Raw genomic sequence first — 25,469 nt, 5'->3', positions numbered from 1 at the left:
TGTAACTGATTCACTTTGCCGTACAGCAGAAACTGACACAAATTGTAAATCAACTCTGCTGCAATAAAAATCTTTAAAAATTAATTAATTAATTAATTAAAAACAAGAAAAGAGAAGGAATGGCCACCACATTGATGGCAGACAGCCCTCAGTTAAAATCCTGGCTCCACCACTTACCACTCAGGTGGCTTTGGACAAACCAATCTGAAGCTCAGTATTCCTGCCTGTAAGATGGGAATAACAGTCCCTCCTGCACAGGGCTTCTGGGGAGATTAAATGAGATTATGTAAGATGAAGGCTGGCGCTTTATACGCGCCCAGTAAGCGATAGCGGTTATAATTATTATTACTGGGCATATTCGCAGCACACGATTTTTTTGATGCTTTCATAAACAGCAAAGGGAAAGAATTAAAATTGCATGTGTGCAATATGAAAGCAGCAGAATCTTATTAAACCCATCTGTTCCGTTGAGAACCTGAGGCTAATAAGTTTGGTTTTCCATTATTTTGTGAGATCCTGAGCCATCTCTCTGGAGAGAAAAAGGAGGAGGGGGAGAGGAGGAAGAAGGAGAGAAGAGGGAAGGAATGCACAGACCAAAACAATAACTGTAATTTTTTGATTAAATTAAGCACTGACCAGGAATTCATATTCTTGGCCCCCAAAAGTGTTTTAGTTGCCGTAAACCTACTTAAAGACTGGGAGTGGAATGAGGGGCTGGGGGGAGCTTCAGGCCAACACTCGCAAACTATATACGTTTATAAATTTATCATGTACATTAATAAAGCTCTTTGCAAGTTTGTTAACTTGCTTGGGCTTTCACGAACCCCCTGGAAGCCAACCGGGCAAGTGATTCTGTTCCCTATTATACTGTGAGGAAACTGAAGCTCAGAGAGGGTCAAGTGCCTCACCAAGGTCACACAGCAGAGCCAGGATGTGAACTCAGGTGAGACTGTCTCCCTGATAGTTGGGATATCTGCAATGAGAGGGTTTTGTTCTGAGCCCCCGGGGGACTCCCTGTGTGGTGTCTGCTCCAGTACCGTGTGGGGATAATGATAGAAGGAGCGGGGAGGACCCCCTGCCCACAAGTGGTTCCAGGCCTGTCAGCAGCCACGGCACACCCTTCACCAGGTCATGCGGTGTGAATCAAGGTTCAGTTGTATGCATCCGCCTGGCCTGGAGGGCCATCGACGCCTGGCTTGCTGGGCACTGCACCCACCTCCCACCCCCAAGGGAGTTCCCGATTCTGCTCAGGATACAGGATTGCAGCACTAAGGCACAGTCCTGCCCTCAACAAGCTCTCTGCCCGGAAAAAGAAAAGACCCAGGAACGGACACACGGAGCACATGTAACAAAGGTCACAAGAGGAGCATACACCAGTCACGTGAGGTACAAAGGATTAATACTATCAAGTGGAAGGGCTCAGGGGCACTCCCTGGAGAGGTGGCATGCAAGCTGAATTTTGAAAAGATGGATAGGAGCCCATCAGAGCCTGGAAGAGTAGGCGGAGCAGGAGAGAGGCCACACTGCCCACGAAGGCCCAGAGCGGGAGGTATCATCGTACCCGGTACCTCCTGAGCGCTCACGTGTGTGAGCACTGGGTACACGACGTGCCATCTCTGTGCACGCTCCTGCCCGCCCCGGAAGGTAGGTTACAGCGAGGAGACTGAGGCTCAGAGGGGTCAAGCAACTTGCCCAAGGTCACACAGCTGGTAACTGACAGGGTGGGACTGGCTCTGGGTGGTCCCGAGGGTGGGCTCGTGGCCCACCCCAGGCAAAAGAGACAGATGCTGGGCGCAGAGGGTCTGGAATGCCAGCAAAGGCCCTGTGGTTTGCTTAGCACAGTTTTGAGGATGTGGAACCTTCTAACACGTTCCTGTCCTGCCCCTACATGTGTATGAATAAGTACATTTAACATTGTAAGTAGAGTGTTGTCATGTTTAAGACGGATCATTGGGAAGGAACAATCCTGACTTTGCTCCTTTGCTTTCTATGTCAGAACCGTATAGGGGCCTCCCTCACACCCCGTATTGGATGCATGTAGCCTCACGATTAGTTAATAAAACAACTTGAGTCAGTCTCCTTTCTTCTCCCCTTAGCCATCATTCTGAGGGACAGTGTTTCTTGGGCCTTCAATATTAGGGTAACCATTGCGACGTGCAAACATTGCTCTCTGGCAGTTAGGGAATTTTCTAGAAGAGAAGGCCTGTGGGTAGTGGAGAGTCAAGGTTGGCTTCTGAGAGGAGAGGGCCATGGTCGGATGAGAGTTGAAGACCCCAGTGGCTGGAGAGAGGTGAGGCCAGGAGCGAGGAGGAGGCGGTTCCTTTTGTCCGTGGGGGGCTGGGCGGGGAGTTGCCTGATCTCAGGGCTGGAACAGAAGGGATGGGTTTTGGGGGAGTGGGGAGTAGGGGCAGGTAGTACAAATCTGCAGGATTCCGTGATAAGTTGGCCATGGCGGGAAGGGAGGCCTAGGACATGGCTTTGCTGGCTTCTGCTCGAGGGACCTGGTGGACGATTCAGAGGAGTCAAGGCTGATGAGCTCAGGGTGGGGCACAGCAGGAAGGTCTGTTGAGAGCCCCTCAGTTCTGGACCCCAGCCTTCTAGAGGCTTCCAGGGTGGTAACCACGCAGGCACCCCTGTGGCCAGAGATCCCAGAGGGTCAGGCCTGGAGAGCCCACAGCACCCTGGGTCCCAGACAGCTTTGGGGCCTCGCCTGTGGGCACAGAGGGTCACGCGGGCAGGCTGGGGACTCCTGACCCTCAGCACATTCCCCCGCACACGCGGGGACAGAGGGCCCTTCTTTCACACAAGCGCACAAAAACGATGGGCTCAAATGGCCCTGCAACCGGAGTTGGACTCGGTCTAAACAAAAGACGCCCAGTGTGCTAAGTGGGGTCTCAGCCCTGGAGGCAGAGGGGGAACAGAGGCGTCCACGTACATGGACTTGCTGAGGGAGGGGCCCAGCTTCACCCCGGACAGGGCACAGGGGTTCGAGGGGCAAGGCTGTCCCGTGGACCCCACAGACCACGTCTCCCGTGGACAGTGCTCGGTGTACCTGAAGAATCAGGCCACAGAGTGTCCGGGGTTATCTCCTTGCCAGAGTGCAGGGTTTATGTCTGGATAGGGGGCAGGGCATGGTGTTCACAGCAGCCGTGAGAGTGGAGGAGTGTTCCAGGGCTGTGACCTGCCCCGGGGGGCCGCGCTCACCTCCTAGGTGGCTGAGGGCAGGGAGAGCTGCAGGCTGGGCCAGGCCTGTCTCAGAAAGCACAGCTGGTCCCTCCAGCTCAAAGAGAGATGGGGTCCCAGACCCAGAGTTCCAAGCCACGGAGCACGGTGGCCCCAGCTCCCCGTGATCCTCTCCCCCCAGGCAGACGCCCTGCTGCCTCTCTTTCGTCTCCCAGGGAGCCCTGGACCAGCCTCCACCCCCCACCCTGGGAACTGGAAACCCTCCCCAGCTGAGAGCAGCTCACCCAGCCACATGCAGACTGTGGAGAACTTCATCCAGCTTCCTCAGTCACTCACTCAACAGATATTCGTCTACTGCCCACCAGGCCAGCGCTGTTCTCTGCTCTGGGGGCCCAGCAGGAAGCAAAGCAGCCTCCCTGGAGCTGCCACGCCCTGGGCAATGCTCCCGAAATGCTAGTGGCTGCAGCTCCCACCATCATACACGGGTGCAGCGGGGCCCTGGTCTCCCACAGAAGCTCCCGTCCCACCAGGCTCCCCCGGGGCGAGGCAGGGCCCTCCGAGGCTGACGTCCGCCCCTTCTCACTCGGTCCTCTCTGCCCACAGTGGGGACTGGCTCTTGGGCTTTGTCTACCGCACGTCCTCCGTGAAGCTCCGAGTGGCCGGCCTACAGCCCGTGCTGCTGCAGGACAAGAGGGTGGAGAACGTGGACCTGTCCTCCATGGTGAGTACCACCTGTCCCTCCCGGGGCTGGAGGGCTGGGCACTTCGTTACTCCAGCCCAGCAACCCAGGTCCCAGGGACACTGGCCCGGGCTCAGTCCACCCCAGAGGAGGGAGGTCATGAGAATTCACTTGGGAAGAGGTAACTCCTGTTCACAGGCACCATCCTTGTGCTGGGGCATTGTCCCCAGGCCTCTGGGGCAGGCACTATTATCCCCATTTCACAGATTAGGAAACTGAGACTTAGAAAAGTTCCCATCACACAACTAGCAACTAATAGCCTGGATTTGAACCTCCAGAGCCCATGCTCTTGCCCCTATGTTACTGCCCTCCCACTACGCCTCCCCACTCCTCCTCCCACCGCCCCCACTCACTCCCCCAGCCGACATTACTGGTCAGGACAGTCTATTTCTCCTGGAAGTAACCAAAACAACCAGAGGACACAAGTGGAGGCATTCAGGCTGGACCAGAGCAGAAGCACCCAATTTCCAGGCTGTGAAACCGTGGAATACAGAGCAGGGAAAGTGTGTTCCCAGGTCCCCCACCTTGGAATCACCTGGAGAGTTTATTTAAAATGCAGATCCCAGAGCCCCACTGCCCAGACCTCCTAAATCAGTCTCTAGGAGGTGAAGCCTGAAAGTCTGCATTTTAAACATACTCCCCAAAGATTCTTACATATCTCAGACTAGGCAGGGCAGACAATGAAAAGAATTCTTGCTGGGAATGGAATGCAATGCGAGGGAGCCCACCCCAGCAGCTACACAAACCTAATTTGAGTTTCTAGAGCCATCTTTTGGGCTTGAAGGAACCTCGTCCACCCACCACATGTCTGTCATAGGGAGTTAATAATAGCTTCATACCTTTTGCAGTATCCGTATCCCCACTGTACAGATGAGGACCCTGAGGCTTTGAGAGGCTGAGGGACTTGCCCAGGGTCACAGAGCAGGGACAGGGCTGAGCAGGACTGAAGCCAGTGGGCATCGCCCCCGTTGGGTAGATGTGAGAGCCAGTGGCAGAGGTGCCAGCTGCCAGGAGGATGAGGATATACTGAGCTGCAGTTATGTCCCCAGGCAAACTCAGCCAGTGAAAATTCCCGGGTTGCAAGGTTCACGAGAACAGGAACTTTGTTTTCCAATGATTACATTGCCGGCTGCCGTTTATCAAGTACCAAGCATTTCCTGAGCGTAACCCAATTTCCCCAGGTACCACATCAGTAATTTGAGCCAGCCGCACCATCCTACCTGAGAGCAGACAGTCCAGGCCCCTCCCTGGGCATCTGAAAACTCCCCTGGGGAGGGGCACCCCGGAGGACCCTGGCTTCTCCCTTCAGCTTCAACAGCAGCCTGGCCCGGCGACACACACACGCACACACACACACGCATGCACGCACGCACACACGCACACACACTGCACCTCGTCGTAGGGGAAGCCGGGCACCCTGACCCACCCCCACCAGCACAGCCAATGCTGGGTTGCACGCTTATTGAAACTTGACTGAGGGTTGAAGAGAGCACAGGGGGATTCTAGCGCAAAAAAAAACCAGAACGTTATCAGGCACTGCTGCCACTGAAGCTCGTGGGCCGTGACCTTGCCCCGAGGTCCCCTGGGCCTCCCACCCAGCCTGCCACCATGTCACTGGGGCCAATTTGTCCTGGCTTATATCTTCACTCCCCCAGACTCCCAGGGCCCTAGCTCACAAGTCCTGACCCACCAGACAACACGAGTGAAGCAGTCCCGTGTCTTCCTGACCGGCAGCTTTGGGGGCTGGTATTGGTCCAAGAATAAGAAGAGTTTCTAGACTCATCCACCCATGAAACTTATCACTCCTAATTCAGGAGGCAGTCTTCCCAGGACAGACGTGAACTTCAAGCCCTAGAGCCATCTCCTTAGATCATCTTTATCCCTGATAGACTTGCTTCACGTGATGTCAGTCTCACAGCAATCCCGTACAGTGGGTATTGGGCATCCCCAAGTCACAGACTGGAAAACTGAGGCTTGAGAGAATAGGTTCAGTGTAGCCAGAGAGTCATAGATCTGGTCTCTGAAACCAGGTCCAGAGCCTGTGCTGTACACCTCCCTGTAGGAGTGAGGAAAGCTGGGTAACAAGACCAGGAAACAGCAGGACTCAGTGATGCCTCCTGGCCCATGTCCAGGGGTCTCTGTCCTGTTTGAGGGTCCCTGTACCCTGATGGGGTGAAGGGGAGAAGTGACTTGATGCCTCACCACTCCAGGGGTCTTCCTCTGCCACAAGAATCAAATGTGAAAAGGAATGGCTGAATGTTCCTTTCAAATGAAAATTTCCTTTAAATGCTACAAAGCCCCTGAAAGACAGTTTCTGCCCTGGGAAGCCCCTGAATGGGATACAGTGGGAAGAGCACAGCCTTTGGTGCCGGAGAGGCCTGGCTTAGAATCCAGGCTCTGCCACTGGTATACTGGCTGTGTGACCTTAGGCCAGTGACTGAACCTCTCTGTGCCTCGATTTCCTCATCCTAGAAACAAGAGATATCACCTGTCTTCCAGGGCACATGCGATATGGTTGGTGCACAGTAGGCCCTCGTTTAATGCTGGTTCCTGCGTCTCCTGCCCCTGTGTCCACCTTCAGTTCTGCCTCTGGGACCACAGCTTCAGAGACTCCTCTCCCCACTCAAAGACTGCCTTCACGGCAGCTTCCCAGCTCCTGCCTAACAATAGCTCTTTATCGCATTAGGAGCACATCACAAAAAGCAGTGCTTTCCTCTTCTGAGTAATTAGAGGTAATTAGCATTGCCTTTGTGCTGCCCTCCTCTTTTCCTTGAAAATTCTTGCTGGAAGAGAGATTGCTGGCAAAAGAGTCCTCGTGACTGCTGTTGCGAAGCACTGGCTGCCCTGTGCTCGGAGCAGAAACCTACAGGACCTTCTACAGGAGAATTTCCTTCTCCCTGCCGGGCTGATGTGGGCAGGGCCCTCTGAGCCTCATCCCAGCGTCAGCCACGGGACACAAACGTGGTCTGCGGCGGCTCCTGATCTCAGGACAAGCCTGAGCAGGAGTGAGCCAGGGGCAGGTCCTGTCGCAGGCAGAGGGCATCTCTGGTGAACGGAGCAGACAAAGGCCAGGCTGCCTGCCCACCTTTCAGGCTCTCCTGTGTGGGGACTGGGTTGCAGCGCATGGGGGTTTCTGCCACCCCGGGGGCCACGTCACGAGGTTTCTCCAGAGCCCAGGGTCTCTGGAGTCTTGGTGTCCCAAAAGAACGCCAGCTGGCTTCTCGAGCTTAGCACAGGGCTTGGCACACAATAGACATTCAGGAATAATAACAATAATAACAACAATAGTCAGTGTCTGCATGGTTTCCAGACCTTATGTCACTTGATCCCCGTAGCTGTCCCATGAAGTAGGGATAATAACCCCATTGTACAGGTATAGAAACTGAGGCCGCAGGAAGGGACACTGCATGTGAGTGGCAGAGCCAGATGAACTAGGGAACCTACCTCAGAGCCTGGGCTCTTAACCAGTGCGTTCACACTGTCTGCATTCACGCATCTCTGTGGCTTCCAGTCAGTGACCTCCAACTCTAGGCCAATAAGCCTGTGACGTGTATTGTCTCATCGAATCCTCACAGCCAGCCCACATGGTGTATGGTGTACGTATCTTTATTAGCCCCATTTTACAGAGGAGGAAACTGAGGCCCAAGAGGTAAAGGAACCCCAGGAGGCCTGATAGGCTTGGGAATTGTTGACCAGGCAGAGACAGGTGGCAGCAGCTTTGGTTTGGGTAAGTCAAGGTGTCTTGCAAGGCAGGAAACCAGAAGCGCTGAGGCCCATTCATCCTGTGTGGCTCTGGTTACCCTGAGCACCCACAGCGTACAGGGCTGTATGTGGGGAGGAGAGGGGAGTTAGAGGTGTGCACTTCCTCAGCCCACACGGTCTATCAGAACACAGACAGAGGCAAGCAGATGAAGACGATGGTGTGTAGTGAGTGCTGTTGCAGGGGAACCCCAGGAAGGGTCCGTAACCAGCGTGGGAAGGTCAGGGAGGCTTCTCAGCACCAGGGACATCCAGCATATCCGGACAGGTGGCAGATTTCAGTCTAGACAGCCAGGGAGATGGTCTTGGGCTGAAATCTTTATCCGACATCAGCCGCGCCAGAATGTTCCACTGCTCAGAAGGGATTCTTTTCCCATCCACTTCACTCCCGCTCTCCCATCCCTCTGGCTACCTGTACAATTGGAACTCTGCCAGCCAGTTCTGCCTCTGGGTCTTTGCAGAATTGGCAGGTCAGGGACTAGGCTTGGCTGAGACCTGGACCAACCTGTAGCCAAGAAGGTCCAGAGCTCTGCATTCTAGGGCAGCTGCACAGTGGAATTTCCATCTGGAATCAGCTGTAGCCAGTAGCCATAAACACCTCCCTCCCTTCCTGTCCTGCCTGCCTCCACCCAGCCCGAGTACCAGCCCTTCACCAACATTAAAAAGGTATAGGGAGGTCATCCTTGTTTGTCCCTGTGGGTCTAGGTTACTGCTGGCCCAAATTCAGATGTGATGGCTGGAGCTTCAGCAGCCGTTTTGGGTTCCTGAATGGATCTGCCTAGCTCACTCCCTACCTTCTATCCCTCCTTCCAAGAAAATTAAATTAAAAGGAACTCATATTTATGGAGCACCTACTGTGTACCAGGTGCTGTGCCTTGTGGTCTGTATTATTTCTTCCCACCAACCCCATGCGATGGGTATCACTAACCCTAATTGTGTAATGTCCCTATAAAAGTGTTTGGGGTCATATATGGAACAGAATAGTTCCCACAAAGTCCCAGGCCCTTGGAGCTCTCATAGCAGACATTCAAGGTATGAGGTGTCATGATCCTCATTTTACAGACAGGGAAGCTGGGTCTCAGGACGTTGTACAGACTCACCCAGTTACTAGAAAGAGACAGAGCCAAGTCTGGAGCCCCCGTGTCTCTGATTCCAAACTTAGGTTCTTTCTAGCGCCATGCAGCCACTAATGTCCACCCGCTATGGAAAGATGCTGCCCTACCTTGACCTCCACCCTGAACCCAGGGATCTGAAAAGCCTCTTCTATGTGTATACATGTGTGTGTTTTCACTGAACACTCTTTAGAAGTGGTTGTAAAGAAAAGGACAAGAAGTAAGCAGGTTATGAGAAGATAACAAAACTGTACAGGGAATTGTCTTTTGTGTTCTTGCAAAGTCATTGGAATAACCCGGTGTGATTTGTGATTCGAATGGAAATGCAGGTGTTACCAGCCGAGCCTTTGTGTTGCTTCCTGAGCTCCCCAGCACAAGCCTCCCCAGTGCTTTCCTGTCTCCTTTTTAGACAAAAACCTTCCTCTTCAGCCTTGAAGGACTGTTCTGTCTTGTGCTTGCCTTTGGCACTAAAGCAGGCACCCTAGGCTGGCTGGGGAGAGTGCAAGCCTCCATCTCAGGGAGGAGATTTGAGCGAAGCAGCCTCTGCTCTCAGTGTCTCAAGTGCTGTGTGTCGTTAAGCTAAACCACCACCCCTCTCTGGGTTTCTCTTTTCTCATCTGTAAAATGAAAATGATTTTTAAAGTCTTCCCCACCACACACCTGATTTTCTATGAAGTGAACAGGCCTGGATTCAGACCCCAGCTCTGACACCTGGGTGACCTTGGGCAGGTCACTTTACCTCTCTGCCTCAATTTCTTCACCTCCAATTAGCAGCCAGTACCTGTCAAAGGAGTATATTCAATAAACTCATTTCCTACAAGGTATTAAGGACCTACTGTGTGTCGACCATTGTCCATTTTCACAGTTAGGCATTGGGCACTCCAATCACACCCCTATTTTTCAGTCGCTGATATATGCCAACACAAAAATAGGGGAGTCTCTCTTCTCTCAAGAAGGGGGTGGGCACTTCTGAGTTCTTGACCCTTGTCTTAGTGAAGGTTCCATCCATAATAAAGGCCCAGATGAAGTGGCTTAAACACACAAGCGGTGATGCTGTCCCATAGGCAAAGGCTAGAAGAGGCAGTTCAGGGCTGGTGGCTCCATAGCTTTCAGGGGCCGAAATTCCCTGTCTTGCTATTCTGCCATCCTTAGTGAGCCAACTCGTGGCTCATGGCGGCTGCCACAGCTCTGGCCATCCTGTCTGAAATCCAGCCAGCAAGAAAGAGGAAATAGGGGGAAAAGCGAAGCACTCCCCCTTTTAAAGAGAATTCCAAGGACCGCCACATAACACTGCTGCTTCATCTCATTGGCCAGAACTCATCACCGTAGTACACTTAGCAACAAGGGGGGCTGGAGAACGTACCCAGCTATAAACTGGAGTTCTTATGACTAAGGGAAAGGGGGAGAGTGAATCGTAGAAAGTACCTGGCAATCTTTCTAGCCATAGTTCTATTTTAGATTTGGGGGCTTTTTCCTGGAGGAACCCTCACAACAACCCTCTGATGTAACTACTCTTACTGTCCCCATTTTACAGCTGAGGCACATGGAGGTCAGAGGCATACAGGGGCTTGTCCAAGGTCCCACAGCTGGTGATCCACAGAGCCCTTCCACTGTAGCCTAAAGCTGCAGGCAGAGAACAGGAACTTCCACTCCAACTATAACAGGAGGGTCTTTCCTGCCCCCAGAGGACCCAGATTCTGTAGAGAAGCTTCCTTCGTCTTTATTTAAGAAATTTTAGAGCAGCTTTGAACCCAGAGGCTTCCCACCCACTCTGGACTTGAGAATCATTGAGGGTTGGAGTCATGGCATTGGTGACTGGTTGGTGAAGATGCGGAGGGAGAGGCCCAGGAGCCCTGGGGAGGACTGGGGTCTGCCCACCACCCGTGGTCCTCACTCACTGTCCTCCTGCAGGTCAGCGGCCACTTGGACTACGCCAAGCAGATGGACGTCATCCTGAAGGCCGTGGGCATCCACACCAAGCCAGGCTGGGACGAGAAGGGGCTCTTGCTGGCCCCAGGCAGCCTGCCCCAAGAGGAGCCTCGCCAGGCAGCAGCGCCCTCCTCATCGGATAAGACCACCAACCAGGATGGGCAAACCCAAGGTCCCACATCCCCCTTGGGAGACACCCCCAGCGCAGCCACATCTCTTGACCCCAGCCAAGCCCAAGTGCCAGTGAGACTGGACCAGTCTGAAGGGGCCTCTCTTCCTGCTGCTGCCAGCCCTGCTGAGAGCCCCCCTGTCTGCAGCCATGGCGTGGGCCCCAACCCACTGGGCTGCCCCGACTGTACCAGCGAGACACAGGGGTCCTGCCCAGGGCTGGACTGACCCCGGAAGAGTCATTCTCCCAGATTTCTATATGCAGTGCTCTCTTACCCCACTCCACCGGGTCCCTCACATGAGCTCTGGAGATGCAGAATTTCCACCACTGTCTTTCCTAAATTGAAGACATTGGTACTGGAAGGAGGGGGATTGTAAGAAGACACCGTCCCCTCCCCAAGGAAGCAAGGCTAGAGCTCTGCAGAGTCAACCCAGCACAGTGTAGAGCCCCAGGACTAGACCAGCCGTGGGCCTCCTGTGCTGCGGGTCAGAGCTTAGGGTCTGGTTGCCCATCAGGTGGCTCAGGAGCTCTGTGGAGCCTGAGGCTCCCACCCAGCCACGCTCCCCAGCCTCACAAGCCTGGTGTCTGCCGACCCATTCGCCCACAGGCACCACTGCCACGCCTACAGAGCAGGGACAAGTGGGACAGGCAGCTTATTCTCTCTGCTCTTGGGAGATCCGATGAGGTCTGCCACATGCAGCTGTACAGGCTGTGCACCGCACAACTACAGGGGCGGCATCATAAAGACGTGATGTGAAGGGCGCCCCCCAAAGTTATGCCGCGTAGTGGCCCTGGATATAACTGTTACAGAACAATTACAGAACGTGGTGAAGAAGTGTTACAGAACGTGGTGGAAAATGCTGGATCAGCAGGCAGTGTGGACAGGGCCTGTGACGAGAATGAATTAGATGGGGAAAGGATTTCCTATAGCAGAAACAGAGGTGTGATGATTCTAACAATAAACAATAACAACAGCTACCATTTATTAGGTATTTACTGTGTACAGGGTGCTTACCTGCATTGTCTCAGTTGACCCTCACAACAACCCTATGAGGTAGGTTCTATTATTATCTTCATTTTCACTTGCAGACCCAGAGAGGTTAGGTAAGCTACCCAAGATCACACAGCTGGTCAGTCTCAAGCTCCAGTCAGTCGGCCTCTAGAGCCCAAGCTCTTAGCCACTGGATCTGCATCCCTGGAACCATCCCCTTTGGTCCTCCCACTGTCTCTGAATGAGCGGGCCAGAGATAATCCCCCCCCCACATCGTGCAGATGGGGAAACCAAGGCCCCGGCAGAGAAAATATTGACAAGCTCAGGGGAGGCAGCGAGGAGTGGGGAGAGGCAGGGGAATTAGAGTGTTGGAGCCAAACTGGTCCTCAGGGGTACGTGTATTTGTTTCAAAAACTATTTACAGAACTCCTACTGCTGTTAATCCAAACAGCTCATGTCACCCACGGAAAACTGAGGCCCCGAGAGAGGAAATGACGTTGCTGAGGTCCCAAAGCAAACTCAGGGCAGAGTCCGGACCAGAACCCAGGACACCTGCACCCAGAGTCTCTTCCCACGTCACCAGCTGCTTCTACAGCCTGAATTCAGTTCACACCACGGTCACCGCCTCAGCTAGTGTTTATTGGGAGTCCACTGGGGCAGGCCTGGGGGTAGAGGGGGAGCCCCAGTAGCACCAGGGCCCCTCTACAGCCAGCGGCATGGCCAGAATTGAGTCTACTCAGCACCAAGGAGAGCTCCAGGCCGCCGGTGGAGGCCCCTGGGAGTTTGGGTGGATGGAACTTGGAGGTGGGAAGCAGAGTAAGAAAAACCTCTGACTAAAAAGAAACCTAAAGTAGGTAAGCTTTGGGAACCAAGAGGTCCCCCGTCAGAACAAAGCAGGCCCCTGTGCCAGGGTCCACCTGCCTGCCCGAGGGCACCAGCCCACGCCAGGGGCAGCTCTACAGCTCTGCTGACCCGATGGCCACCACTCCCACTGAGCCCTGGGAAGGCCAGAAGGAGGTGGGCAAGGGCTGGTTCTGTCCCCACCAGCTGGTTCCCTTCTAGGCCCAAGGAAGTCCAGGCTAGAGGAACACCATTCCTGGTGCTGAGCAGAAGCCACCAGCTCTCCCTTCGGCTCCAGGAGACGCAGTGCAGCCGCCTGGGAGCTGGGGTGGGGGCCCTACCCAGCTTCCAGAGCGAGCCAGGCTGTGGGACCCGGGCCGGGGCTGAAGACGAGGAGGAAGGTGGAAGAACAGTGGGAACAAAGAGCCCTTCCTGGCCCTCAGCCAGAGGCCAGGGGGCTGGATGGCCAGGAGCTGTAACAGCAGGGACCACCAGCCGCCCACCTGCCGAGTGCCGGGCATTCTGTGTTCAGTATCCTAACGCTCAAGACACCCTATGAAGCAGGCATCGTTACTCCCATTTTGCACGTGGAGTAATAGGCTCAGAGGGGTTAAGTAACTTGTACGAGGACTGGTAGGTGGTGAAGCAGAGGTTCACATGTAGGCCTGCCTGACTCCCAGGCTCAGAGAGGTTAAGTAACTTGTACGAGGACTGGTAAGTGGTGAAGCAGAGGTTCATATGTAGGCCTGCCTGACTCCCAGGCTCAGATGCTCTGTGTGTGGGCAGGTGTATCCTGAGAACCTGACTGGTCCAAAAACGGTCTAGCAAACCATCCTCGGGGTTAAAGATCACCTGAACCAGCACGTCTCAAACCATAACGTGCGCAGGATCCACCCGCTGAACACCAGGTCGGGGTGGGGCAGGGGTGTGCGTTTCTAACAGGCTCCCGGGAGCTGATGCGGCGGCCCACGGACCACACTTGGAGGACCGAGGAATTTGGCCCAGCGCCAAGCTGCCTCTGCAGACAGAGGTGTCCCTCCCACGCAGTCTGACAGAAATGTGCAAAGGAGACGGTTGTCTTCATCCTAATCTGGGCCGAGAGGTCTTTACCCCACTCCCTGGAGTCCCCCAGCCTTGCTCTACACACAGCCACAAGCTACACTCAATAGTGGGGCATCCTGGAGAAAACTGCACCGAGCCAGCAACTAGCCCTCCAGGTGGGAGGCCTGGAGTGGGCACGGGGAGCTGGCTCCGTGCAGCGCCCTGGAGCTCAGCGGGCTCCCGGGAGACCTGTAGCATCCTGGTTTTAGCCAAGAGCTGGTCCAGGGCCTCAGGGACTTGGTCCCATCCGGTCCAGCTCTCCAAGCCTGTGTCAGTTCCTCGGGGTACCAAGCGGAGGCAGCTGCAGCTCGGGCTCCGCAGGATCACCGTTGAAGAAGCTGACTGCGGTAGTGGTCCCGGCAGGCGGCGGGGGGTCCCGGGTGGCCTCTCCAGGCAGCAGCAGCTGGGCCGTGAGTTGCAGGCCTGAGGAGCCCCCCGAGCCCGGGTCCGAGTCCGAGTCCGAGTTCGGCAGCAGGGGCAGCGGCAGCACGTGCTGCAGGCTCAGGCCCGGCCGTGGGCCGCTGTGAGAGGTACGCACGGAGGGCGAGGCAAGACTGGGCTGGCGCTCCCGGGGGCAGTGGGGACACGGCAGGAACCTGCCCAGGGCCCGCTTGAAGTCCCGCATGAAGAGCGGGTAGATGATGGGGTTCATGGTGCTGTTGCAGTAACCCAGCCATGTGAGGACATCAAAGAGCCCCGGGGAGATGCAGTCGCACACGGCCTGGAGGGATGGGGCACGTCATGCCTGGTCCTGGAGGAGGGACGCAGGCCACCCCACCCAGCACGGATGGGACAGACACATAAACACACGGAGAGGCAGCCCGCCCTCCTCCCTCCCCGGGTCTGGGCAGGGGTGGGGCTCAGGGCCTCCCCAACCGGGCGTGGACTCACCTGCCCCTTGTGGTAGCATTACCTGGGCTATGTTGACCACAAAGAAGGGCAGCCAGGTCACAAAGAACATGCCCAGCAGGATGCCCAGTGTCAGGCTGGCCTTCAAGGCCTTGCTGCTGTGCTTGGTGGCTAGACGCCCGCTGTCAGCCGACTCCACCCCGGGGCACGGGGTCCTGGGCACCTGAGGAAAGGAAAGCCACGTGATTTAGTGAAGAATGCGCCCCAGTCCGACCCTATTCCCAGCCACAGACTGAGCCTTCCTCCTAATTCTAGACTGAGCCCTAGTACCAGTATTAAACTGCGCCCTGACCCTTGAATGAGCTCCAATTGCAGTCCTAGACTGAGGCCTGACCCTGACTCCCGACTGAACCTTGATCTTGGCTTCAGACCGAGCCCTGACATCAGCAATAAGCTAAACCCTACTCATGGCCCTGAACCCCTGATGCCCACCGTAGGTGGAGCCCTACATAAACAACATCTCAAACTGAGCCTCAACCCCGGACCAGACTGAGCCCAATTTTAGCACCAGACTGAGCCCTGATTCCAGAAATAGACGGAGCCTTGGTCCTGGTCCTGCCCCGAGCTATGACCCTGACCCAGCGCTTCACGAGGAGCTCTAGAGAGTACAGTGAGATTTCCTAGGTGCCGGGGCTCATGGTCATGTGTGTTGGCCAGTGTCAAATGTTGTCCTTTGCAAGGCGTGTGGGTCTTCTGAACTGTTGGATTTGTGTTTGGGGCCGTGTTGTCCTGCACTGCACTTTGGCACTACACGAATTAGCTGCAATTGAACAGTACTTGACAGAAGAGGACAGCTGCTGTCCAGGGCTTGGCAATCTCTTTGCCTACGGATTCTCTTCATATGTCGGAGTGATGGTGTTGTCTGCACCACTACTCTCAGACTCCACAAAATAAAGTGCATGTTTGAAAACATGTGCCCAAAACAAACGTGTACAATTAAATCTGTATAAATTACTAGGGATGCAAGCAACCTTGGCATTTTACACACAGATTTCACTGTGGAGTGACAGACATCTCCATTCGCACACGTGGACTCCGTGAGCGGGAACCAGGGGAGAGAAGGAGGAAAAAGCTAGGAGCCGCTCCACGGGGAACACGGCACGAGGGGTTAGAATGTGACTTTACAAATGGGAGCGCAGGCGTCCCAAAACGTTCAAAAGGCTCACTGATCCCAGATGACCCATTAGCCCAGAGGTTCTCTTAATTTTTTCAACTTTGTGAGTCCATTGAGACGCTAATGAAATCTACAAAACTGCTCCTCAGAAAACAAAAGGTTTATAAAATTTTATAAATACACACACACACAGAGAAAAAGTTCCCTCATGTCCAGAGGGTTCAGAGACCACTGTGAAGTCCATCCATGAAACCCCTAGGGGTCCATGAAAGCTGGAATGTGAAGCCCTCCTCTGAACCATGTATTGTAATCAATTTGGATTTTCCTATATCAGCTTTCCACAAGGCAAGAGCCACCTATATTGACAATTTTTAAGTAAATACTGGTATGCAGAAGTGCGCACAATTTATTGAATTATGAAGGGGCATGTGGGCTGCCTGGGAATATACCTGGGCTTTGAAAGCCAAGGGCTTCCCCCCAACATTTCCTAAACTGCATGAGAGCCCAGCTTAGCTCTTGAGGCAACCAAGGATAGTTTGGGTATGGGAAGATGAAAGAGAAGGAGGCAGGAAGGGAACCAGATTCCCAGGCAACCTTCACAGATGAAAATGGGGTGGAGGAGGCAAAGGCAAGTTGTGTCAGCCCTTCGAGCACCAAAGCCGAACTCCCTACCCCATCCCCCTCCCAGCCCTTTTTCTCTCCCCGCCTCCTCAGGGTAGCCAGGCTTGGTTACTGTCCATGGTGCTGAAACCCCAGCTGCATCCCTACAATATCTTTCTATAGGGTCTGGAATGGCAGTGGCAGGAGAGGGGAGACAGGCACACTGCAACTCCCACCCTTCGATGTGTTTCTCCAAGTGAAATCTGGTTAGACAAATATCAAAGACACCCAGAGCAGCCTAACAGAGGCCCTTGACTTCTCCCCTCTGTCTTGGTGGGGCAACATTATGCAGAGGCAAGAGCTTGTTTTAAGACAAGTGATCTGGCTTCAAATCGTGCCTCTACCACTTACTCGCCCTGTGATCTTGACAGTCTCTGTTTCCACATGTGTAAAATGGCAGATAATACTCACCTTACGGAGTTGCTTTGAACCTGTGGCTATACGTGCATGCACAGTGCCTGACACAGAGTGAGTGTAGATACACAGCAGCCCCGATGTCGAGTCAGCAGCATGAGTATGAGGCTGGGGGAGTTTTTAGCACCTTCGGGAGCCCTGTTTTTCTGCCAGCAGCTTGAGCTTTCCAAAGCAGCACAGATGTCGGGACAAATGCTCTGAGCCACTATGCTACAGCAAGGAAGAGAAAGAGGATCTGCTTTTCTCTCTCCTTCTCATTTTCTCTTCTCCAGAGTGAACTCTATATGGCTCCCGTGGGCCAACCTGTTCAACCTGGAGGGAGAGGCTCCTGCTTCCCCATAAGAATCTCCTAGGATCTGCCGTGACTTTGAATTGCTGCCACCAGTGGGGACAGACATATGGGGAAGAGGGAGACGCCGTCTCCAGAAAGCCCTAGCTACACGGGTAGCCCCTGGCCCCTGGAGACCTGGGGAGGGGGCAAAAGACAGCTGTGATCTTGCTAGAGCTCTAGGGCACTAGGGTAGCAAGGTACTCAGGGAGACATTTGGGGGGCAGCCATCAGGGGAGGATGATCCAGAAGGACTAAGAGAGTCCTTCTCTAGTCTTCCTAGGAACAAACCTGTACTTCTCTTTCTCCTCTTCTCCCCAAAAAGTTGACCCAAGCACACAAGCAAGAGGGAAGAGAGAAGGAATTGAAGCTCAGAGATGGTGGGGGAACCTTCCCAAGGTCACATCACGCCAGTACAAAGCCTCAAATAAAAGTACCAGTGACCCCAAATGATCATCTCCACTTACTGAGCACTTACTATGCATCAGCAGGCGATGTTCATTCTGCCACTGAGTCTTTATGGGAGGAAGGTATTATAATCTCCATCTTGCAGATGAGGTTCAGAGAGGCAAAATAACTTCCCAGGAGTCACACAGCAGACAAGTGCTGAGTTAGGAATCAAAGTCATCTCTGGCTCCAGAAACTGCACTTCACCAGGCCGTTTCCGTTTTGGAGGATGGCATCCCCAAGTAAAACCCCACCACTGTCACTGAGAGTCCCTCATGGAGCAGAAGCCAGTGGCAACCGCCAGGCCACACCCTGGGTTCTGGCTGATGCCAGCCTCACCCTTCCCACTTCTCTCTGCCCCGTAGCCACCTCATGGCCCCGTGGCACGTTCTGTTGTTTGCATGTCCCTTATACATGTCTGTGGCATTTGTCACTGTCAGAGGGCAGCTACTGGAGGACAATTTGGCAGTGCCCTTCCAGGAGGCAAGTCCGCTTACAGATCCTTATGTCCATAAAAACCCGTACCTGTGTCTCTACACTTGGCTTGGACAAGAGTGTGTACCACAGCACCCTTCGTGATAGGAAAAAAATTGGAAACAGCCCAAAAGTCCATCAAAAGGAGAGTGGTTAAATAAACCCCGGTACATTACCACTATAGAACGCAACACAGATGTTTAAAAGAATGAATTGATCGAATGGAAGGATCTCCACGACGCAGTATCAAGTGATAACGGCAAGTTGTACAAACAAGAGATACAGCATGATTCCCTCTGTTCAAAAAAATACACAAAGCAAAGCACTAAGTTTCTTTAGGTACATAAACAGGTATGGAAACACACAGAAAAAGAACCGGAAAGACATTGAGAGACGTAGGAGTGGGAGGTGATTGGATGAGGTCAGAGAGGTCTTTTATTTTATCATTATGGATGAATTTTCATTTTAAAGTGTACTTATGTATTCCCTCGTGTAATTTCAAATTTGTACGATCAACTAATCATAGTGTGAGGGTAATAGGATAGACCCTGGAGCCAGACTGCCTGGTTTAAACCATGGCTCTGTTACTCACTAGCTGAGTGAACTAAGCAAGGTACTTTACCTCTCTATGCCTCAGCTTTCTCATCTGTAAAATGGCAATTACAATGGCATCTACCTCGTAGGGTTGTAGTAAGGGTTAAATAAGATAATAGAAAGTTACTTGAACGTGTGATTGTTACCTTGTTGTTTATCGTTATTTGTGTTCACCTCGGCTCCTTCATAATGGTGATGAGGCTGCTGACGGCAGCGAGGGTGATTTTTCCCCCTAGAAAATCTCAAAGGGGTGAGCTCCCCAGAACCATGCATTTTTACCAGCAAGAGGAAAGGATAGGAATTAACATTTGTCAAGCACCTACTGTGCGCCAGGTTTATATATATCAACTCATTGATTCTTCAAACAGCCTCAAATGATAAATAGCATTACCCCTGAGATAGACGGAGGTGAGTGACTCATCCAAAGTCACCCAGCTGCGACGGGAAAGAGGCAGGATTTGAACCCGTGCTCAGCCAGACACACAAGCTCCTGTGCCCTGCCCCAGCTGCACCAGGCAACCTCGTTCTGAGCAGCAGCAAAGGCTGTCATGCTCGGCTCTGCTCCTCTGCTCCTCTGCCTCCCACTCAGCCCCCTCCTCCCCCTCCAAGATATTTCTGTGATCACAGCCTCCTCTGAGGAGGAAGCAGAGATGGGAGGGAAGATGGATCACTAGGACAGAATGATGCACAGCTGGGGGATGGAGCGTGAAAAAGCTGGGGGAGGAGGAAAAGGAGGAGAAATTGAGGGAGAGAGGAAGATATGGGGTGCAGAAGGAAAAGAGGGGTGAGCTAGAATGGAAGGAGGGGGGATAGAGAAGGGGAAAAGATGCAGTGCAGAGGAAGAGGATAGGGAAAGGGGTTTGACCACAGAGACACAGGAATTCTGGCAGAGAGAGAAAGAGACTAAGAACGCAGGAACTCCCAGCTCAGCCTCCCACCGCTGCTCCCCAGCAGGCTGAGCGCCCACACTGGTCCCTCTGGAATCCCCCAAGGATGCGTCCCATCCCCACATGGGCACCCACCTTTCACACACACACACACACACCCCTGCCCTGGCGGCATCTCACTCTGGCACCACCACCGCCTCTCACACCCTTCTCTCCAACCCCAGCCCAAATGCCCCGCCTGGCCTATAAGCAGAACTCTTTCTTACAGCCCCCGGGGCTGGGAAGCCCTGACTGAAACCGCTGAGCCAACCAGTGGCTTTTTAAAAGGCCATTCACATCAACAGGCAGATGTGGTGGACAGAGGCATAGAAAGATGGTCCAGCCAGCTCAGCTCCCTTGTCCGAAACCCCTGAAGAGCCAGGACTCCAGGGACTGGTGCCCAGCCCCCTTCCCTCTGTGGGGAAGCTAGAGGCTGGATCGGAGAAGGAGCTAAGGGTTCAGTGGGGCTGGAAAGAAGAGGAAAGGGGCCTAACACACCCCCAAGTTCTGTTCATTCTCATCAGTTCCTTTAGGTCCAGGCACTGAGAACGCCTCTGTCCCCAGGCTGGATGCTGCTGGACTCTGGGGCAGGCCAGCTTGGGTGGGGTAAGTGGGTCACAATCCAGGAGGCCAGAGCAGAGGCAGCATCCCAGAAGCAAATTCCCCAAACGCAGGCAATTCTCCAGGCAATGAGGAAACTTGCCCTGCAGGAGGCTCGCTTAGGATCTGAGTGGGTTTGGAAGCAAGGGCAATGGTAGAGTCTGACACTGTCTCATTCAAATAAAGAGAAAAGGCTTTCCAGAAAGTAGGAAGAATTTGCACAAACACATTTCTGGCTTGAGATACTGCGGGTCATTCTGCCACAGCTAAATGACCCGTGAAGACTCCTCCCAGCCTTTGGTTTCGTGACTTCCTTGCTCTAGTTTGCAAACGTATGCACAGGGAGTAATAGACCCTGAATGTTTACTGGCGGAGGCACCCTTCTTCTAAGCTCCAGAGCCCTCCTCATGATAGGGTTTCGTGATCAGTGTCTCTCTCTCCAGCTAGAAAGTAGATTCCAACAGGGCAGGATCTTCTCAGACCCACTCATCCCTGCAACCACAGCACAAGGGAGGTACTCAACACAGTACCAAGGAAGTGAATCAATGTACTAAAAAGTGCAGGATTCATCAGCTACAAGAACTGCTTCTAAAAGTGGGAGAAAAGGAAGAGATGTGAGTTGGGATTGAATCCCTGGCTCTGTGAAGCACTGTTGTTCATTTCATTTCTCTCATCACCGTGCACTGACCACTCATGACACGCCAGGCACTGTTCTAAGTTCTGGGAATATAGCAACCGGGACAAGTCCTCACCCTCATAGAACTTACATTCTAGTAGGAGGAAATAAACAGTCAAACAGTAAATGGGAAAGTATATAATATGTCAGGCGGTGGTATTTGTTGCTGAGAATAACTTAGGAAATTAGGACTGGATGGGATCTGGACAAGTATGGCCGTTACTACTCTTGACGAAGTGATTAGGGAAGACAGCCAAGCAGAGGCCAGAAGAAAGTGATGGAAGTTAGGGGGAGAACCGTGCGGAGATGTGAGGAAACGGCACTTCAGGCAGGGGGAGCAGCAAGTGCAAAGGTCCTGAGGCAGAAGTGTGCTTGGTATGCTCAAGGAATAACAAGGGGGCCAGGGGAACTGAAATAGAAGGAGTGTGGAGGGTGGTGGAAGGAAAGGAGGCCAGAGAAGGAGCAGAGGAATGACATAACAGGTACTGCATTTTTTTTTTTTTTTTTTTTTTTTGGCCATGCCTCACAGCTTGCAGTGAAAGTGACAAGTCCTAACCACTGGACCGCCAGGGAATTCCCAGGACCTGCATTTTAAAGGGATCTCTGTGGCTGCTGTGTAAGATCAGAAGGGAGCAAGGATGGGCTTAGGAAGCCAGTGGGTGATCACTGCAATAACCCAGGCATCAGAAGCCCAGGGGACCAAGGGAGGCAACCGAGACATGAGAAGTGTCTTGAAAGCAGAAAGCACTCTGGGTGTGCAGTGTGAGAAAAAGAGAGGCATCCAGGCTGCCTCCAAGGTTCCTGGCCTGAGCAACTCATATCAGTTAGTCGACATGAGGAAGACAAGGGAGGAACGATGTCTGGAGCCTGGAAAATCCGGAGTTCTGTTGCGGGCGGTGGTAAGTAAGTGGCCCAGGCTGGAAGTCATCAGTGTGTAGGTGGTACTTCTGGTCATGGCACGAGACCAGCTCACTGAGTGAATGTGGGAAAAGAGCAAGGAGGTCAGAGGACTGAGGCCGGGGGATGCCTCGGTTGGTGGAGGAGCAGGAGGACCCAGTAGAGGAGACTGAGAAGGCACAGTCGGTGGCGTGGAGGGTCTCACACCGGGTGGTGCCCCTGAGGTCAATGTTTTAAGAGCGTGTCACTGTCCAGAGGCAGCACGACGCTCAGATCCAGGCATTGGCATCAGCCAGACCTGAGCTGGAACCTCACTAACCAGCTGTGCAACCCTGGGCGTCACCTGCCCTCGGTTTCCCCAGATGTCAAACAGGGATGATGATTACTTGTCCCGTTGGGTGTTCGGGGGGTTCACTCAGCTCAGTGCCCGGCAGGTAGAGAGCGCTCAAGGGCTGTGGAGCTGCAGCTGTTAGCATTCGGGGGACACCTGCCCAGGTGCTGAGGCCACAGTCTCAGGTACAATCCTGGCCAGTTAGCTTCATGGAAAGAAAATCTATGCATCACAGACACTGCTGGAACCGAGAATCCAGACCGAGGCCGGCCAACTTCTCACCTCCTTAGTCACTGGGGCAGAGCTCCCCAGAGTGTGAGAATTGGAGATACCCTTGGGTGGTAAGTGGACACCCTATAAAATAACTGAGTCACAGAGTAGGAACACAGGCCTTTACAGTTCCCTCCCAGCTCTTCTGGTTACGCCAAGAGAAAGTCTCGTGTCAATGGTACTGTGTCTTTAACATCCCTCCAACGTCTAACAGAGAGAAAGCCGGCCTCAGGCTCAGCATCTCCAGCCACATCCAAGCTGGGCTTTAGTAACGCTGCTGGTGCTTCTGCAACCTCAGTGAGGTTGTGTTCGTGATCACCTTCTATTTATGGCCAGGATGCTGACTGTCCATTTCCGGAAGAGAAAAGGAGTTTTCTTTCTAAATAAGTTCATGGAAGTAAAAAGATAAATGAGACGTCTCCAAGGAAATGCTAAGGACATACGGATGAAGAGGCTTGAGGCTTGTGCGAGGGTGGGTGGAGGGGTAGCAAGGCAGATACCACAAGGCAGTTCTCAAACGCCTGACGTCTGGGAAACGCTCCTTTACAAGAACCCAGGGAGAGAGGACGGATGGCCCAGGGCAGCTGCCCTACAGCTGCAGAACCGAGTCAGGGTCACAACCACCTGCTGAGACTCAAGAACATTCTCCAGTGAGTACAGATGGGGGAGAGAGCAGGGCCACAGCCAGGACCTCCTGTCCACCCAAGACCCTGTCCTCCTACTTGATGGGCGTCACTGCTGGGATGACACGGGTAAGTCGCTCTGGGGGGGCTGCCGACCAGGGCGATAGCCTCTGAGCCCCCATCTATCCAGTGACCCCCCCACCCCAGGTACCTCCCACCCTGCAGGCACCTCCTCCACCTGAGGCTACACCAAGATGACACTGGAGAGCCCATCTGGGATCTTCTTGGGGGCCTGTGACCTAATTCTCTAGGGCTCAGGCCTGGTCAGTCTAAAGTCCCATCCCTTGGCGTGAACAATAGGACTCGGGTACCGTGTGACCCACTCCACTCTAGGCACTGCAGACCTTGAGCAAAGAGCGCCGACCCCATTCACAGGTAACCAGTGAACACCTACTATGCACAGTGGAGATCAAAACTCACTCAGATACACCCAGCCCTCGTGGGAGCTTACACTCCAGTGGGGGAGACAGACAAGGAACAGATCAACAAATAAACTGGGTATCGGGATCAAGAATAAAAGGGTGGGGGAGGGCAGGGAGGTCTGCAGACAGTGTGGTCAGGGAGGGCCTCTGGGAAGGGGTGACCTGTGAGCTGAAGAAGAGTCTCAGTCAGGCAAGGGTGGCTCCAGGGGAAGAACATTCCAGGCAGAGGGCACAGCCAGTGCAAAGACCTGGGCAGAGTCAGTCTGGTGCCTACTAGGAGTGTCAGAAGGGCCACAGGACTGCTGCAGAGAAAGGGGCGGGGAGGGGAAGAGGTGCAGCTGGAGAGGTGGTCAGGACCGGATCCCGAGGCCAGATCCTGACACAGGTCTCCCCTTTTATCTTGAGAGCAATGGGGAGCCACTGAAGGGTCTGTAGCAAGGGAGTGAGGTGATCACGCTTCTGCTTTTGTTTGTGCAGAAAATGGATAGGAGGGGGTCTGGCGTGGAGGCAGGAGGAGCCAGCAGGAGACTATGAAAGGCTCCCGGGTAAGAAGCAATGGTGGCTTGGATCAGGAAAGTGGCATTGGAGGTGACACATGTTTAGAGGCAGCACCAACAGGCCTTGCAGATGAATCCCATGAGCATGAGGGAGAGAAACTGTTCCTAAGTTTCTGGCGTGCGATGCCATGATGGTGCCATTTGCCACGATGGGGAAGACGGGGGGACAAGCAGGTGGGGAGAGGTGGGACCCCCTGAATTCCCTGTTGCACATGTTACCTTCGAGAAGACTGCCCCACATCCTGGAGCATCCTGTGGACAGCTGGACATTGAGTCTGGAGTTCAGAAGAAAGGTGGGAACTGGGAATGACCAATCGGAGGTCGTCAGCAATTGTATATTACATGGCGGATGCCTAGTGGGCACCCAATGGCTGCTCATTCTTCTCCATCCCACAAGCCCGGGTCTCCCTGCGCGCCCCGGGTACCTGCAGCGTCTCCAAGGCCTGGACGGCCATGCCGGTGGTGAGGGAGGCCACCTGCACGGCCTGCTTGCGGGCGGCCAGCAGGATCCTGCAGTAGGTGAAGCAGATGGCGCCCGAGGGCAGGAAGAAGGTGAGGCCCGACGCCACCAGGACGAAGGGCAGGCTGGCCAGCAGGCGGCACTGGCCCGGGGCGGGCGCCCGCGCGCGGCCCAACTCGTGCCATCCCAGCAACAGGGGCAGGAAGGAGGCGAGCGCGGCCAGGCCCCAGGCGCTCAGGACCAGCGCCAGAGCGCGCGGGGGCGTCATGCGCAGCTTGTAGCGCAGCGGCGAGAGGATGAGCAGGTAGCGGTCCAGGCTGATCAGGCAGAGGTTGAGGATGGAGGCGCTGCAGCACATCACGTCGAAGGCGGCCCAGAGCAGGCAGAGGCCCCGCGCCAGCACCCAGCGCCCGTACAACGCATTCAGCATGGCCGGCGGCATCACCACCAGCCCCACCATCAGGTCCGACGTGAAGAGCGACACCAGGAAGAAGTTGGACGTGTTGCGCAGCGTGGGCTGCGTGCAGATAAGCGCGATGAGCAGCGAGTTGGCCGCCGCCGTCAGCGTGATGACCACACACAGCGCGGCCGCCACCCAGCCGCTGCCCCCCGGCTCCGATGGCGGCCCCGACTCCCAGTCCAGGGTGCTGTTGTTGGCGGGGCCCTGCTCTGGGACCATGAGGGCGGAGGGCGAGGACGTGAGGCCCGAAAGGGGTCCGGAGGACGAGGTAGGGTGGGCGGGAAGACGGAGAGAGGGACCTGCAGGTGCAGAGGCTGGATGGGCGTAGTCGGTGAGAACAGACCACCCCCCGGGGCCGCAGATGGGAAGGTATGAATGGGGCTCTGGGTCAAGGGGCAGCAACCCGAGGAGGATGGAGAGGGGG

The 25,469-nt window shown here is 54.3% G+C and overlaps 2 protein-coding genes across 9 annotated transcripts in view; one reads left to right on the top strand and one right to left on the bottom strand.

The window, feature by feature from the left end:
• TMCO4 (transmembrane and coiled-coil domains 4) overlaps positions 1-11,862 on the top strand; it is a 96,720-nt gene extending 84,858 nt beyond the window's left edge. For all 8 annotated transcript variants that reach the window (XM_079920712.1, XM_079920713.1, XM_079920706.1 and 5 more), the window contains 2 exons: positions 3,787-3,904; positions 10,705-11,862. In XM_079920712.1, coding sequence (XP_079776838.1) covers positions 3,787-3,904; positions 10,705-11,118 — 532 coding nt within the window. In that variant the 3' untranslated portion in view covers positions 11,119-11,862. The remainder of the gene's footprint in view (positions 1-3,786; positions 3,905-10,704) is intronic.
• A 2,179-nt stretch (positions 11,863-14,041) lies between these two features.
• On the bottom strand, positions 14,042-25,264 carry HTR6 (5-hydroxytryptamine receptor 6; the record flags this gene model as incomplete). Its single annotated transcript, XM_079932168.1, has 3 exons — positions 14,042-14,544; positions 14,737-14,895; positions 24,551-25,264. The coding sequence occupies 3 exons, from the start codon at positions 25,262-25,264 to the stop codon at positions 14,095-14,097; spliced, it is 1,323 nt and encodes a 440-aa protein (XP_079788294.1). The 3' UTR covers positions 14,042-14,094.
• Positions 25,265-25,469: the final 205 nt, after the last annotated feature.

The sequence above is a fragment of the Stenella coeruleoalba genome (genome assembly GCF_951394435.1).
Source record: "Stenella coeruleoalba genome assembly, chromosome: 1".
NCBI classification, from domain to species: Eukaryota; Metazoa; Chordata; class Mammalia; order Artiodactyla; family Delphinidae; genus Stenella; species Stenella coeruleoalba.
This window is presented reverse-complemented; position numbering and strand designations above follow the sequence as displayed.